At 43.3% G+C, this 15,775-nt stretch overlaps 1 protein-coding gene across 1 annotated transcript in view; it reads right to left on the bottom strand.

Annotated features, from left to right (window-relative positions):
- Positions 1 to 15,775, bottom strand: part of CEP112 (centrosomal protein 112) — a 704,958-nt gene that overhangs the window by 573,517 nt on the left and 115,666 nt on the right. Inside the window, exon 10 of the mRNA XM_030208453.1 lies at positions 6,282 to 6,368. Coding sequence (XP_030064313.1) covers positions 6,282 to 6,368 — 87 coding nt within the window. The remainder of the gene's footprint in view (positions 1 to 6,281; positions 6,369 to 15,775) is intronic.

Here is a 15,775-nt window from a genome sequence, read left to right as displayed (position 1 = left end):
TTTCTCCGCTACGGCTTTGTCCTCCTTGATCGCCCCTTTAACACCATTTTCGTCCAGCGGCCCCAACCGACTCTTTGGCCGGTTTCCTGCTTTTAATGTATCTAAAAAAGTTTTTACTATGTATTTTTGCTTCCAACGCTAATTTCTTCTCAAAGTCCTTTTTTGCCCTCCTTATCTCCGCTTTGCATTTGGCTTGGCATTCCTTATGATCTGTCCTGTTACTTTCAGTTGGTTCTCTTCTCCACTTTCTGAAGGATTGTTTTTTGGCTCTAATGATTTCCTTTATCTTACTGTTTAGCCACGCCGGCTGACGTTTAGTCTTTTTTCCCTTTTTTCTAATACGTGGAATATATTTGTCCTGAACCTCCAGGATGGTGTTTTTAAACAGCATCCACGCCTGATGCAAGTTTTTTACTCTGCGAGCTGCTCCTTTCAGTCTTTTTTTCACCATTTTTCTCATTTTGTCGTAATCACCTTTTCTATAGTTAAACGCTAGCGTACTTGATTTCCTAGTTTCACTTCCTTCAATGCCAATATCAAAACCGATCATATTATGATCACTGTTATCAAGCGGCCCTCGTATCGTTACCCCCTGCACTAGATCATGAGCACCACTAAGGACTAAGTCTAGTATTTTTCCTTCTCTTGTCGGCTCCTGAACTAGCTGTTCCATGAAGCTGTCCTTGATTTCATCAAGAAATCTTATGTCCCTTAAGTGTACAGATGTTACATTAACCCAGTCTATATGCGGGTAATTGAAATCCCCCATTATTATTGTGTTGCCCAGTTTGTTTGCGTCCCTGATTTCCTTTAACATTTCCGCATCCGTCTGTTCGTCCTGGCCAGGCGGACGGTAGTACACTCCTATCACTATCCTTTTCCCCTTTGCACATGGAATTTCAATCCACAGTGATTCCAAGGAGTGTTTTGCTTCCTGCAGAATTTTCAATCTATTTGATTCAAGGCTCTCGTTAATATACAATGCTACCCCTCCACCAATCCGATTCACCCTATCACTACGATATAATTTGTACCCCGGTATGACAGTGTCCCACTGGTTATCCTCCTTCCACCAGGTCTCAGAGATGCCTATTATATCTAATTTTTCATTTAGTGCAATATATTCTAACTCCCCCATCTAAATCTATATTAAGCTCTGTCATGTGTTGTAGCAGCACACCACAGGACAGAGTGCGGCCCGAGAATAAACCTTTTTTTATAACCATTTAGAAACATTAGGCAGTGCTGAACAAAGCAGTACGATCAACGCAAGTTGGCCCGCTGTACAATGAATGTATCTTCATTACTCTGAGCAAGGTACAAAAACACATTCATACAATAAAATAAACACAAAAACATATTCACAGAAAATAAATAATAAACAATGAAACAGACGTTAACATTCAAAAAGTTAATCTAAATAAAAAGGAGTTCAGACATCGCATGATCATGCATAACTAAATGAAAATTTTACTTTATCAGACTCAATGTAAAAGATTTACTACTCCACAAGAACCAAATCTATGCAGAGTTTCTCTTCTGTAGATTTTATTTTTATAGTTCTGCACCATCTTGTTTTGCAAATGCCGTGCCAAGTCATGATAGCACTTGCAATCACACTTTTCTGATGAAGAAAACAGGATTACACATCTCCATGGCGGTAAATGTTCAAACGTCCTGCACTGCCGCAAATCTCATAGGTCATTTTTATTCATCACCACCATATCAGTTTTCAAAATGAGAGAGTACAAGTACGTTCACTTTGAAAATCACCTTCGGAAAACACTTTTTATACAGATATTTCTTTTGAGCAAAACTATGTACGTGGTCTTCTTCCCAATGTCCTGAGAAGGCCTTCTCTGCTCTGTGGGTAAAGCAGATGCCTTGATGAACAAATCACATAATTATACCTGCATTTGGGGACAAGTTTAAGACAGGAGATTTATGCAGATAAAGGGGCCCTTTTACTAAAGGGTTAGTGTGCGGTAACAGGCTTGCAGCACGCCAATCCAGAACTACCGCAGTAGTTCCACCCCCAGTGAGTGCCATTTCCGGCTCTACAAAAATATTTTCTGTTTTTGTAGAGCTGGTGCTTACCCGGCGGTAACTGGGCAGTGCCAAGTGCTGCCTAGTTACCGCCGGGTTGGCATGGGAGCCCTTACCGCCACCTCAATGGGTGGCGGTTAAGTGCTCTTCCTCTTTCAAATGGCCGCATGGTAAGCAGTTCATTTACCACATGGCCATTTTTCCCCCAAAATGGCCAACCTTATACCTGTTGCAGCAAAAGGGAGCCTCAGCGCACATCAAAAACCCGTGCCGACACTAGCGCAAGCCAGGAGCGTAGCTGCAGGCGGCTCCCAAAATTTCGTCTGGGGCCCGTCAGCCGAAGCCTTCTTCAGCGCTGGTCTCCGGCGCAGCCGCGTTCGCTGCCCTGCTCTTCTTGCTCCTCCTGTTCATGCTGACGCTCCTTAAAGGAGCGTCAGTATGCACAGGAGGAGCAAAAAGAAAGAAGAGCAGGGCAGCGAACGCAGCTGCACCGGAGACCAGCGCTGAAGAAGGCTTCGGCTGGCGGGGGTTGAGGACCCCCGCCAGCAAAGGTATTTGTTTGTGAGAGGAAGCGGCAAGGAGGTGGGGGCGAGGAGGCGAGGTGAGGGCCAGCGAGGCGTGGAAGTGGGGGGGCGGCGGGGCGGCACTCAAAATGTGCCCCCAACCTCGGGCTCTGGCCCCCTCCCACCGTGAGGGTCTGGCTACACCCCTGGCGCAGGCCCCCTTTTACCGCAGCTTAGTAAAAAAGAGGGAAAGGGAAATGGGACTTGATATACCGCCTTTCTGAGGTTTTTTTTTGCAACTACATTCAAAGCAGTTTACATACATTCAGGTACTTATTTTGTACCAGGGGCAATGGACCCGTTAATATCTGGCTTTAGATGACATGAAAACTTTTATTGACAAGTGGAGGAAAGAAGCAGTTTCTATGAATGTCTGTCTTATTACAAAGTACAAAAGCCGATATATTGGGAAACAGGTCACACGGCTTGTGAGTGGCAGAGATGAGTACGGAAGAACGTTGCACAGCATTGTCAGATGTGACCATACATGAAAAGGTCTCAGGCCTCTTCTTGTTCTAAGGCTCTCATCACAAAGAATTCTGGGGCTTGAAATCCTGATTCCTTAATAGGAACAGTATGACCACAAGTGCTGAGGCATAAAATACCCTGAAATGTGCGTGGATCAAAGATGCTAAATAAATCCAGATTGGTACTAGGCATTGTAGATGGCTTTTCATAACTCATTCATGTTTCTGTCCTTTCTCACTGCGAAGTTCTCACAAAACTTTGGAAACACTGGTAAACTCATGATGAAAGTGCAAATCGGGGAAAATTTAGTGAAGGTCAGGAAAACTGCATTTACTCTTTACAATACTTATGGACATTGTTATGGAAAGGGGAGTTTTGAAACAATATCTTACTTTTCATGAGCTGAAAAAGTAGCCTTAAGATATGAAATTTGCTTAAATTCACAAAGGAAAAATATTCAACATAAAGGACTATTTTACATGCTCATCTTCCAATGTGGTATATATCATTCAGTGTAAAAAATGTAACGAAGGATGCTATATTGGAGAAACAGGCCAGATGCTTAAGACAAGATTCAATCTGCACAGACATCACATGAAAATAGCCGGTGCCAGTCAGGCCCCCACCCCTGTGGGCCAACACTTCACAAGACCAGAACACTACACCAGTGATTTCACAGTAAGAATACTGAAAGGTAATTTTAAAACAATACAGGAACGTAAGACCTTCGAAATGAGAATGATTGAATATTTTGACACCCAACAAACAGGACTTAATAAGGATCTGGGTTTTCTAACCAATTATAAACCATAAAGCTGTATTTCTCTGTTTATTTCTCTGTTTATCACCCTCCTCTCACCTACCAACACCCATTCTGTTAGAATATCAATGAAATGCTTTGATGTCCCCATGCATACCCCCACCCTTCCACTCTGTCAGACTGTCAAAGTAATGCTTTGAAGTTTCTCTCATATATACTATCTGCTACCACATTTGCTTATTTCCGATCTGAGGAAGAAGGGCAACCTTCGAAAGCTAATCAAGAAATGTATTAAGTTAAGTCCAATAAAAAAGGTATCATCTTATTTTCTTTTCCATGTTTTATTTTGTTTGATTTCTATTGATAACCTTAAAAATGGACTACTCCTAGGATAATAAATACAGATATGGAATTCACTGAGAATCAGAAGTGATTAGCAGAACATAAATAGTTTTAAATTAAATAAAAATAAAAAGACAAGGGGAAAACTATAAATATTATTGAAAATACACGAGACTTTGCAAAACAATGATTATTATTATTATTATTATTATTATTTATTGCATTTGTATCCCACATTATCCCACCTATTTGCAGGCTCAATGTGGCTTACATAGTTTTGTTATGACATTTTCATACCAAAAGATCATAAACAGTTAGTAGGTGTGTGGAGATTGAGTAAGGGAAGGTAGAGGAAGTGATTAAGCAGGTGTTTGTAGAGGTGGATTTTCATATCTGGGTGGGTAATAGAGTAGGTCAATGAAGCTATTGGTTCTCTTTGTAGGCCTTGTTGAACAAGTGTGTCTTCAGAGATTTGCGAAAGTTATTTGTTTCGACAATTGATTTCAGGTCTGTGGGTAGTGCATTCCATATCTGCGTGCTCGTGTAAGAGAAGATGGTGGCATGCATCAGTTTGTATTTTAGTCCTTTACAGCTGGGGAAGTGCAAATTGAGAAATGTGCAGGATGATCTTGTGGCGTTTCTGGGAGGTAGGTCCACTAGGTTTAGCATGTAGATAGGGGCGTCTGCCTGAATGATTTTGTGTACAACCGTGCAGATCTTGAACGCAATGCGTTCCTTAAGTGGGAGCCAGTGAAGTTTCTCTCTAAGGGGTTTTGCACTTTCATATTTAGTTTTTCCAAATATGAGTCTGGCAGCAGTATTCTACTACTACTACTATTTAGCATTTCTATAGCGCTACAAGGCGTACGCAGCGCTGCCCAAACATAGAAGAAAGACAGTCCCTGCTCAAAGAGCTTACAATCTAATAGACAAGAAATAAATAAAGTAAGCAAATCAAATCAATTAATGTGAACAGGAAGGAAGAGAGGAGGGTAGGTGGAGGCGAGTAGTTACAAGTGGTTACGAGTCAAAAGCAATGTTAAAGAGGTGGGCTTTCAGACTAGATTTAAAGGTGGCCAAGGATGGGGCAAGACGTAGGGGCTCAAGAAGTTTATTCCAGGCATAGGGTGCAGCGAGACAGAAGGCGCGAAGTCTGGAGTTGGCAGTAGTGGAGAAGGGAACAGATAAGAAGGATTTATCCATGGAGCAGAGTGCACGGGAAGGGGTGTAGGGAAGGACGAGTGTGGAGAGATACTGGGGAGCAGCAGAGTGAGTACATTTATAGGTTAGTAGAAGAAGTTTGAACAGGATGCGAAAATGGATAGGGAGCCAGTGAAGGGTCTTGAGGAGAGGGGTAGTATGAGTAAAGCGACCCTGGCGGAAGATGAGACGGGCAGCAGAGTTTTGAATCGACTGGAGAGGGGAGAGGTGACTAAGTGGGAGGCCAGCAAGAAGCAGATTGCAGTAGTCTAAACGAGAGGTGACAAGGGTGTGGATGAGGGTTTTGGTAGAGTGCTCGGAAAGAAAGGGGTGGATTTTACGGATGTTGTAAAGAAAGAAACGACAGGTCTTGGCAATCTGCTGGATATGAGCAGAGAAGGAGAGAGAAGAGTCAAAGATAACCCCAAGGTTCGAGCTGAGGAGACAGGGAGAATGAGGGAGCCATCAACAGAAATAGAAAATGGGGGGAGCGGGGAGGTGGGTTTGGGGGGGGAAAATGAGAAGCTCGGTTTTGGTCATATTTAATTTCAGGTGGCGTTGAGACATCCAGACAGCAATGTCAGACAAGCACGCTGTTTGGGCTGTTTGGAGTTTTTTGATGGTCAGTTCTTTGATAGGATGAATCATAATATATCAAATTTTAATCAACGATAAATGATGAAAAAAATGGTACAAATTAATGTGGAAATACTGATCTGATTGCTCTGCTCCTCTACCCCCTAACCCCCCTCCCACAAAAGAAAAACAATAAAAGCTTGCATTCTAGAAATCCTTGATAACGGTAGAATACATATATCCAGTCATCACTGCTTTATGCATAAAGTATTATCATCGTAAGAGATCTTTCATAGGCAAAATCAACAGGATAGGGGGTCTCATACCTTTTGTACCTCTGCATCATGCTTCTGTTGTAACTTTAGCTTTTCTTCATGGAATTTAGTCTCCATCATTTTTATTTTCATGTCCAACTTTGAGAAAAAGAAGTCGGTGTTATTTTCACACTCAATATATCCATTTGCCCCCATTTATTTAACATCTACAGGCCCGCCGAGAGAGACAACCGGGCCCAGGGCAAAATCGCCCCACTCCACCTGGGCCGTCACTGCACCACGCCCCCCCCCCCCCCCCCACACACACACACTCAGGCCACTGTCCCCACCCACCCCCTTACCACCTTGTGTCTGACTGTTCCCTCCCTTGGTCTGCTGTCATCTCCTGCTCCTGTGAGCCGGGACCTGGATGATTGCATTCGACACAACAACCCGGGGTCACCCAGGTTATCGCGTTAGTGCAATCATCCAGATCCTGGCAGCAGAAGCAGGAGAAAAACAGATCCGGAAGCAGGCAGGAAGAAGCTTGCTGGTGCTGGGCCAACCCCCCCCCCCCCTCTCCCCCCGGAGGCTAGACCCAGAGAATTCCCCCTCCCCCCCTCCCCCCCGCCAATAGCCCTACATCTCTATTTTTTAATTATTTTTTCCGGCAGCTACTATCTGGATGCAAGTACTAACACAAAAATGAGAAGTGTAACATTTCCAAGGAAACCATAATAACCAAAGTTAACTCCAATCTAACCATGGTTAAAGTCTGATTTCAAGAACTGCACTTATTACCAATTCCAATATCCAAAGCCTGCAGGATAGAATTTGGGAAGTAAATTGTTATTGTGTACTAATCCGTTTCACTACCCAATAATTTTCTGTATCACCTCTCTGTAGTGGTTGTGCAGAATGCAGACTCTTGGAACAAAGCATAGGGTTTATAGGATTGAGAAGGTTATTTTAGAACTGTCGTGTGGTATAGTCAATGCTGATTTTACAATGCCACTATTTTTGAGTAGATGTCATGGGATGCAGAGATTCTAGGGGAGCATCTTCTGGGTGTTATTTCAGCGGGCCAAAAAAATATAGGTACATTCCTGATTTTGCACGAGTACACGCATATATTAAAAAATTTCCCAGTTGGCTTTTGTATCTCCTCCAAGGCACTCGTAAACATCAACGAACTGCTCATTTCAGCCAGAGATTTTAAAAAGTGATTAGACGAAGACTGTCTAATACTCCAATATTTAACACGTACAAATTTGTCTTTATGTGTTTGTAATATTTTTTTTTTAGTTTCATTTGTACCCTGCGCTTTCCCACTCATGGCAGGCTCAATGCGGCTTACATGGGGCAATGGAGGGTTAAGTGACTTGCCCAGAGTCACAAGGAGCCGCCTGTGCCGGGAATCGAACTCAGTTCCTCAGGACCAAAGTCCACCACCCTAACCACTAGGCCACTCCTCCACTGTTGCTACTATTTGAGATTCTACATGGAATGTTAATGTTGCTATTCCACTAGCAACATTCCATGTAGAAGTCGGCCCTTGCAGATCACCAATGCCAATGTGGCCGCGCAGGCTTCTGCGAGTCTGACGTCCTGCACGTACGTGCAGGACGTCAGACTCACAGAAACAGAAGCCTGCGCAGCCTTCTACATGGAATGTTGCTAGTGGAATAGCAACATTCCATGTAGAATCTCCAATAGTAGCAACATTCCATGTAGAATCTCCAATAGTATCTATTTTATTTTTGTTACATTTGTACCCTGCGCTTTCCCACTCATGGCAGGCTCAATGCGGCTTACATGGGGCAATGGAGGGTTAAGTGACTTGCCCAGAGTCACAAGGAGCTGCCTGTGCCTAAAGTGGGAATCGAACTCAGTTCCTCAGTTCCCCAGGACCAAAGTCCGCCACCCTAACCACTAGGCCACTCCTCCACTGTTGCTACTATTTGAGATTCTACATGGAATGTTAATGTTGCTATTCCACTAGCAACATTCCATGTAGAAGTCGGCCCTTGCAGATCACCAATGCCAATGTGGCCGCGCAGGCTTCTGCGAGTCTGACGTCCTGCACATATGTGCAGAAGCCTGCGCAGCCTTCTACATGGAATGTTGCTAGTGGAATAGCAACATTCCATGTAGAATCTCCAATAGTAGCAACATTCCATGTAGAATCTCCAATAGTAGCAACATTCCAAAGTCCGCCACCCTAACCACTAGACCACTCCTCCACTTTTGTACAATATGGAAATCATCACTTACAGGCATAGGTGCCAGTATTTCAAATTACCTGTCTCTGGACACAACGAAGGAGCTTGCTCAATACTGGCCTATTATTATTATTATTATTAGCATTTGTATAGTGCTACCAGACGCACGCAGCACTGAACACCTGATACAAAGAGTCAGTCCCTGCTCAAAAGAGCTTACAATCGAAATAACACAGACAGACAAGACAGTTACGGGTGAGGGAAATACTGGGTGAGAAGGAAGGAAGGGACAAGGGGAGGGCAATTGTGGCTAGGCGCCAAAAGCAGCAGTGAAAAGATGGGTTTTTAGCATAGATTTGAAAACAGGTAGAGATGGAGCTGGACGTATAGGTCCAGGAAGTCTATTACTACTACTACTATTTAGCATTTCTATAGCGCTACAAGGCATACGCAGCGCTGCACAAACATAGAAGAAAGACAGTCCCTGCTCAAAGAGCTTACAATCTAATTCCAGGCATAAGGTGCCGCGAGAGAAAAGGAACGAAGCCTGGAGTTAGCAGTGGAGGAGAAGAGGGATGACAAGAGAGACTTGTCCAGTGAGCGGAGTTCACGGGGAGGAATGTAGGGAGAGATGAGAGTGGAGAGGTAATGGGGGGCTGCAGAGTGGATGCATTTAAAGGTCAGTACGAGAAGTTTAAACTGTATGGAGGAGTGGCCTAGTGGTTAGGGTGGTGGACTCTGGTCCTGGGGAACTGGGGAACTGAGTTCGATTCCCACTTCAGGCACAGGCAACTCCTTGTGACTCTGGGCAAGTCACTTAACCCTCCATTGCCCCAGGTACAAATAAGTACCTGTATATGTAAGCCGCATTGAGCCTGCCATGAGTGGAAAAGTGCGGGGTACAAATGTAACAAAAAAATAAATAAATAAAAATATGCGGAAGCGGACAGGGAGCCAGTGAAGTGACTTGAGGAGTGGGCTAGTGTGGGTATAACGATTCTGGCGGAAAATAAGTCGTGCCGCAGAATTTTGGACAGATTGGAGAGGCCTACTTGTATAAGCACATGTGTTAAGTGCCATGTGACCCACAGGTATAAAACAGAACACCCAGCATTTAGGGGGTCTTTTACTAAGCCGTGGTAGCGTTTTTAGCTCGGGTAGAAATCAGCTGGCAGTAAAGACCGAGACGCCCGTAGGAATATAATGAGCGTCTTGGTGTTTACTACCACAAGCTAAAAAGGCTACTACAGCTTAGTAAAAGCCTTGAAAACTACGAACGGCTACCTAAGCTTCTGGGAAACACTAAAAACTAACCTGTTTAAAAAGGCATACCCTACCGATCCAACATAAATGCCTGATCTCTGCAACACAACAAAACTAAAGAATGTAATGAACATAACACAACTCTTCCATTGTACGATTCCCTATTGTGGCTGTGCCACGTGAACTTTAATTTACCACAACATCACTTTGTATTTGTTTACACCGGAGTCTGTAACGCCTCTCCGGTACTAGCCACATTCAGCCTACAAATAAGTGGGAAAATGTGGGATATAAATGTAACAAATAAATAAACAAACAAATAAAAGACTCCCTAAGTACACACTAAGCTTTAATAAAATAGCCATGAGTGATGTCACTATTGTCATGCATTGGTTTTTTTTTTTTCTAAAATGCGTATTCCCACTTCATGTCTGAAACAACACACATGTATTTCCGTGCTGCCCTATACATATTTTACAAAAAGCTCCACATTCAGTGGGCATTTGTAAAGCAGGCTGGAAATCATGATTATTACGATATGAATGTTAAATCTCCAAACCTAGATGCTCTATGTAAAATAGAGTTATACGCACCGAACGTTTGCTTGTATTTTTATCAACAAATTCTTTGAAACCTTTATTTTCATAAGGGGAAACACTGCATATTGAACCATGAATATATTCTGTGCAGTATCCCGAATAAAGATGGCAGGACATGAACTACCTAAACAAGACTTGTGTTCTCTTCTGCTTATGTCTGAACATTTTCTGAAGGCATCCAGTATCATCCTTGTTCTAGCAGAGAAAAGTAACGTATGTGCGAGAGTCCGATTTGAAATCCCTGTGTGTTTTTCACCCTGCTTAAAGCGGATGCTGAGTGCAATGGTGCCAAAGTGCCGGCCATGAATTTTTGAAGGGCAGCTTGGCAGGACACTTCCCCTTTGCAATCGGGTTTGTAGGTTGTGGGTACAAAGTACCTGTGCATCTATGACCTGATTCCTTCTGTGTCTGTGCAGCAAATCTAAGCGTAGCCAGGTTTTGATAACAGAGGGGAGCAGATCTTTTTTAAAACAGGCACTGGTGCAGGGCTGCAGGCCCAATCCGCATAAGCGCCATTTCATTGAAAACCCATTTGGGGGAGCAGCCGCTCCCCTTCTCTGCCCCCCCCCCCCCCCACAGCTACGCCTCTGTCTTCAGTCAATAAATAAAAACAAAGATTTAAAGGTAATATGAAATATACCCATAGTAAAGCCAATAAAACACTCAGAAATCATACAAAATGAGATAATTCTGTAACCATTTTATAGACAAAACTGTGTTGTATGCACTGAAATAGGCATTTATGAAATAAACTGGAAATTATTATTATTTGTAGCATTTGTATCCCACATTTTCCCACCTATTTGCAGGCTCAATGTGGCTTACATTTGCCGTTACGGCGTTTGCCATTTCCGGACTTCAGATATACACATGATTTTGCAATCAAGTGCGTACATGCATGGTAGAAGAATGCAATGTGTACTTGCGTACTTGTTAACACGTGGTTTTACAATCAAGTGCGCATATATATGGTAGAAGAATACATTGTGGTCTTGTGTAGGTGTCGGCTTTATGTAGTTGCTCAGGTGACGGTATTATGGTGAGAGTAATAGTGTTGGGCAGTGATTAGGTCGTTTCAATCTTATTCTTCATTGTTGTTGTTTAGAAGTTAGGACGATTGTTTGTTGTATGCTTTTTTGAATAAGTCCGTTTTCAGTAGTTTACGAAAGATGGTTAAATCTTGCGTTGTCTTTATGGTCTTCGGGAGCGCGTTCCATAGCTGTGTGCAAATGTAGGAGAAGCTGGTTGCGTAAGTGGACTTCTATTTTAATCCTTTGCAGTTGTGCATTCCTCACACACACCCTGTTTCCCTGAAAGTAAGACATCCTCCAAAAATAAGACCTAGTAGAGGTTTTCCTGAATTGCTAGATATAAGACCTCCCCCGAAAGTAAGACCTAGCAAATTTTTGTTTGAAAGCAGGGCCGCCGAGAGCCGGACAAGGCCGCCCCCCCACCCGAGGTCGCCGGGCCCCCCCCCCCTCCACCCACCCTCCATCGCTCCCGGAACTAACCTTAAACGCCTCCTTTCACCTTCGCAGCAAGCAGCAGCAGTGCAGATCTCTCCTTCCTTCCGTGCCCCGCCCTCACGGACGTTACGTCAGGCGAGGGCGGGACACGGAAGGAAGGAGTGGCCTGCCCTGCTGCTGCTTGCTGCAAAGGTGAAAGGAGGTGTTTAAGGTTAGTTCCGGGAGCGACGGAGAGCGGGCGGGCCAACCCTGATCCAACCCCGATGTTTCCCCGAAAAATAAGACAGCCCCTGAAAATAAGACCTAGCGCATTTTGGGGGGCAAAAATTAATATAAGACAGTGTCTTATTTTCGGGGAAACACGGTAACTATGCAACAACTTTCTAGGGAGGGGGATAATTTTACCACTATATTTATGCAAAAGTTCTTTTTTTTTTTTAAATAAATCTAGCTTAAGAGCATTTCTTTTGGACAAGATGGGCAGTCTGCTGTAAAACTGACCTCCTGGTGAATCTGTGTCATATTTATTATACCTGCTCTCACAAAGAGAGCATTTGTTTCATAGAGCTAAGGATGAATAAGCCCAAAACAACCTCCTCTGCATCCACAAAAATAAACAGCTGAAAAGACCAATGAAACGTTGCCTCATAGACTGAGATTCTATTCAATTTTATTAGTGCCAGACATCGCATCAACACTTGAATGTTCAATTTATTTCACAGAGAGATGGTTAAAAGTTGGGTTTTTTTTTTTAACGGGTTGATGCTTTCTTTAGGATTTGATCTAGAAAGAGGTCTGCACACTGTGCTTCATTACAGATTAAGCTGCAGGACATGCTGAAGCTTGTGGTACCATGAGATAACACATGCTGCGTGGGGGAGGGGGCAGGAGGGTAACAGACAGCAATCAGCAAGATGGGATATTCGTTATCTCACTATAACACCAACAATACAATATCCTACTGCAGTTCTAAAAATAAAAGCCTCGTTCTTGTATGAAGCATCCAAACTACAGTGCCCCTCCCTGCCCATCTTTAAATCCTTGCTCAAAGCCCATCTCTTCAATGTCACCTTCGGCACCTAACCATTTCACCTCTATCCAGGAAATCTAGACTGCCCCAATTTGACTGTCTGCACATGTTGTCCATTAGATTGTAAGCTCCTTTGAGCAGGGACTGTCTCTCTTTGTTAAATTGTACAGCGCTGCGTAACCCTAGTAGCGCTCTAGAAATGTCAAGTAGTAGTAGTAGTAGTATTACATATAGCAGTGATTTAACCAGAGCTGAGATTGTGATGTCATAATGCCTCATTCCACCAATGCCTGAGAGCTAACCTCATCAGTGATGTCACAATGGCTTGATTGTCCTATATTTGTCTCACTCTTATCTATTAGATTGTAAGCTCTTTGAGCAGGGACTGTCTCTCTTTGTTAAATTGTACAGCGCTGCGTAACCCTAGTAGCGCTTTAGAAATGTTAAGTAGTAGTAGTAGTAGTAGTAGTATTACATATAGCAGTGATTTAACCAGAGCTGAGATTGTGATGTCATAATGCCTCATTCCACCAATGCCTAAGAGCCAACCTCATCAGTGATGTCACAATGGCTTGATTGTCCTATATTTGTCTCACTCTTATCTATTAGATTGTAAGCTCCTTCGAGCAGGGACTGTCCTTCTTTGTTAAACTGTACAGCGCTGCGTAACCCTAGTAGCGCTTTAGAAATGTTAAGTAGTAGTAGCAAATGAACGAGATTATCTGGGTGCATTTTTCTTACACTTCTTATGCTGCTCCCTTTAAAAAGGAACCAGCCTGCCAAAAAAAAAAAAAAAAAAAAAAACCTTTCACCTTGTGAGTTAGGATTGCCAAGACACCTTGCTGTTCCATATGGAAACCACCAACTTGAGAGTTTTGTCAAACTTTGCTCCTGGGTTCTACTGTAAAAGAACGCTATGATTTTTCAATGGAACAGAGCTGAGCATGTGGTACCTTACTTGTTGCCTTCATAGCGCATAGGATACCACTGCTCCTTCTGGACCTTTCCTGCTGTGTCCCGCCTTTGCAGTGAAACAGCTGCATCCGGGCTCTGAGCTCATCTGTATGCACGACTGGGAGGCCTGGCATGTCCCCACCACTCTGATGCTGACTTCCTATCAGAGTGGGCATGATTACAGCAGGCCTCCAGCATGGACACAGACTTGAACTGCAAGCCCAGTTGCAGCTGTCCCACAGCAGGAAGGACACTTGTTGAATGCCACAGTAAAGGGGAGCTGGAGAAGGAAAAAGGTGAGATGCCTGACAGGAGAGAAGGAGGCTTCGTAGTTGATGATACGTTGAAACCCTCTGCTCAGTGTGCAGTGGTGGCGGCGGCTAAGAAAGCAAATAGAATGTTAGGTATCATTAGGAATGGTACGGAAAACAAAAATGAGGTCATTATAATGCCTTTGTATCGCTCCATGGTGCGACCGCACCTCGAATATTGTGCTCAATTCAGGTCACCGCATCTCAAAAAAGTATATATACTATCTGCTACCACATTTGCTTATTTCCGATCAGAGGAAGAAGGGAACCTTCGAAAGCTAATCAAGAAATGTATTATGTCCAATAAAAAAAGGTATCATCTTATTTTCTTTTCCATGTTTTATTTTGTTTGATTTCTATTGAAAATGTACAGAGAAGGGTGACGAAAATGATAAAGGGGATGGGAAGATTTCCCTATGAGGAAAGGCTGAAGTGGATAGGGCTTTTCAGCTTGGAAAAAAGATGGCTGAGGGGAGATATGATAGAGGTCTATAAAATAATGAGTGGAGTGGAACGGGTAGACGAGAATAGTTTGTTTACTCTTTCCAAAAATACTATGACTAGGGGGCATGGAATGAAGCTACAAAGTAGTAAATTTAAAACAAATCGGAGAAAATATTTCTTCACTCAACGTGTAATTAAACTCTGGAATTCGTTGCCAGAGAATGTGGTAAAGGTGGTTAGCTAAGCAGGGTTTAAAAAAGGTTTGGACAGCTTCCTAAAGGAAAAGTCCATAGACCATTATTAAAATGGATTTGGGAAAAACTCACTGCTTTTTTCTGGGATAAGCAGCATAAAATGTACTGTACTTTTTTTGGGATCTCGCCAGGTATTTGTGACCTGGATTGGCCACTGTTGGAAACAGGATACTGAGGTTGATGGACCTTTGGTCTATCCCAGTATGGCAATACTTATGTACTTATGTAATAGGAAATGCTGGACTGCCAAGCCAGATGCAAAAAAACATTGATAAAGAAGGCTAAAAGAATATGAAGAAAAACTTGCTTCGGAGATGAAAACTCATAGTAACACTTTTTTCAGGTGTATCAGAAGCAGGCAGCCTGCGAGGGAATCTGTGGGACCGTTAGATCAGGAAGGAACAAAAGGAGCACTCGGGGAGGACAAGGCCATAGCAGAGAGACTGAATGAATTCTCTGCTTCGGTCTTTACGGAAGAAGACGTAAGAGATCTACCTGTACCGGAAATGGTTTTCAGGGGTGACAATGCAGAGGAAAGAAATCTCAGTGAAGCAAGTGGAGTGGAACAGGTGGATGTGAAGCGTCTGTTCAAGCTTTCCAAAAATACTAGGACTAGGGGGCATGCGATGAAACTACAGTGTAGTAAATTTAATACAAATCGGAGAAGCTTTTTCTTCATCCAACGCATAATTAAACTCTGGAATTCGTTGCCGGAGAAAGTGGTGAAGGCGGTTAGCTTAGCAGAGTTTAAAAAGGGGTTAGACGGTTTCCTAAAGGACAAGTCCATAAACCACTACTAAATGGACTTGGGAAAAATCCACAATTCCAGGAATCATGTATAGAATGTTTATACGTTTGGGAAGCTCGCTAGATGCCCTTGGCCTGGATTGGCCGCCGTCGTGGACAGGATGCTGGGCTCGATGGACCTTTGGTCTTTTCCCAGTGTGGCATTACTTATGTACTTATGAGGAGTCATGAACCTGTGTGTTCATGTGAAAAGAGTCGCTGCTGAGGCCGAATGAA

Source organism: Microcaecilia unicolor, chromosome 6, assembly GCF_901765095.1.
Source record: "Microcaecilia unicolor chromosome 6, aMicUni1.1, whole genome shotgun sequence".
NCBI lineage: Eukaryota > Metazoa > Chordata > Amphibia > Gymnophiona > Siphonopidae > Microcaecilia > Microcaecilia unicolor.
This window is presented reverse-complemented; position numbering and strand designations above follow the sequence as displayed.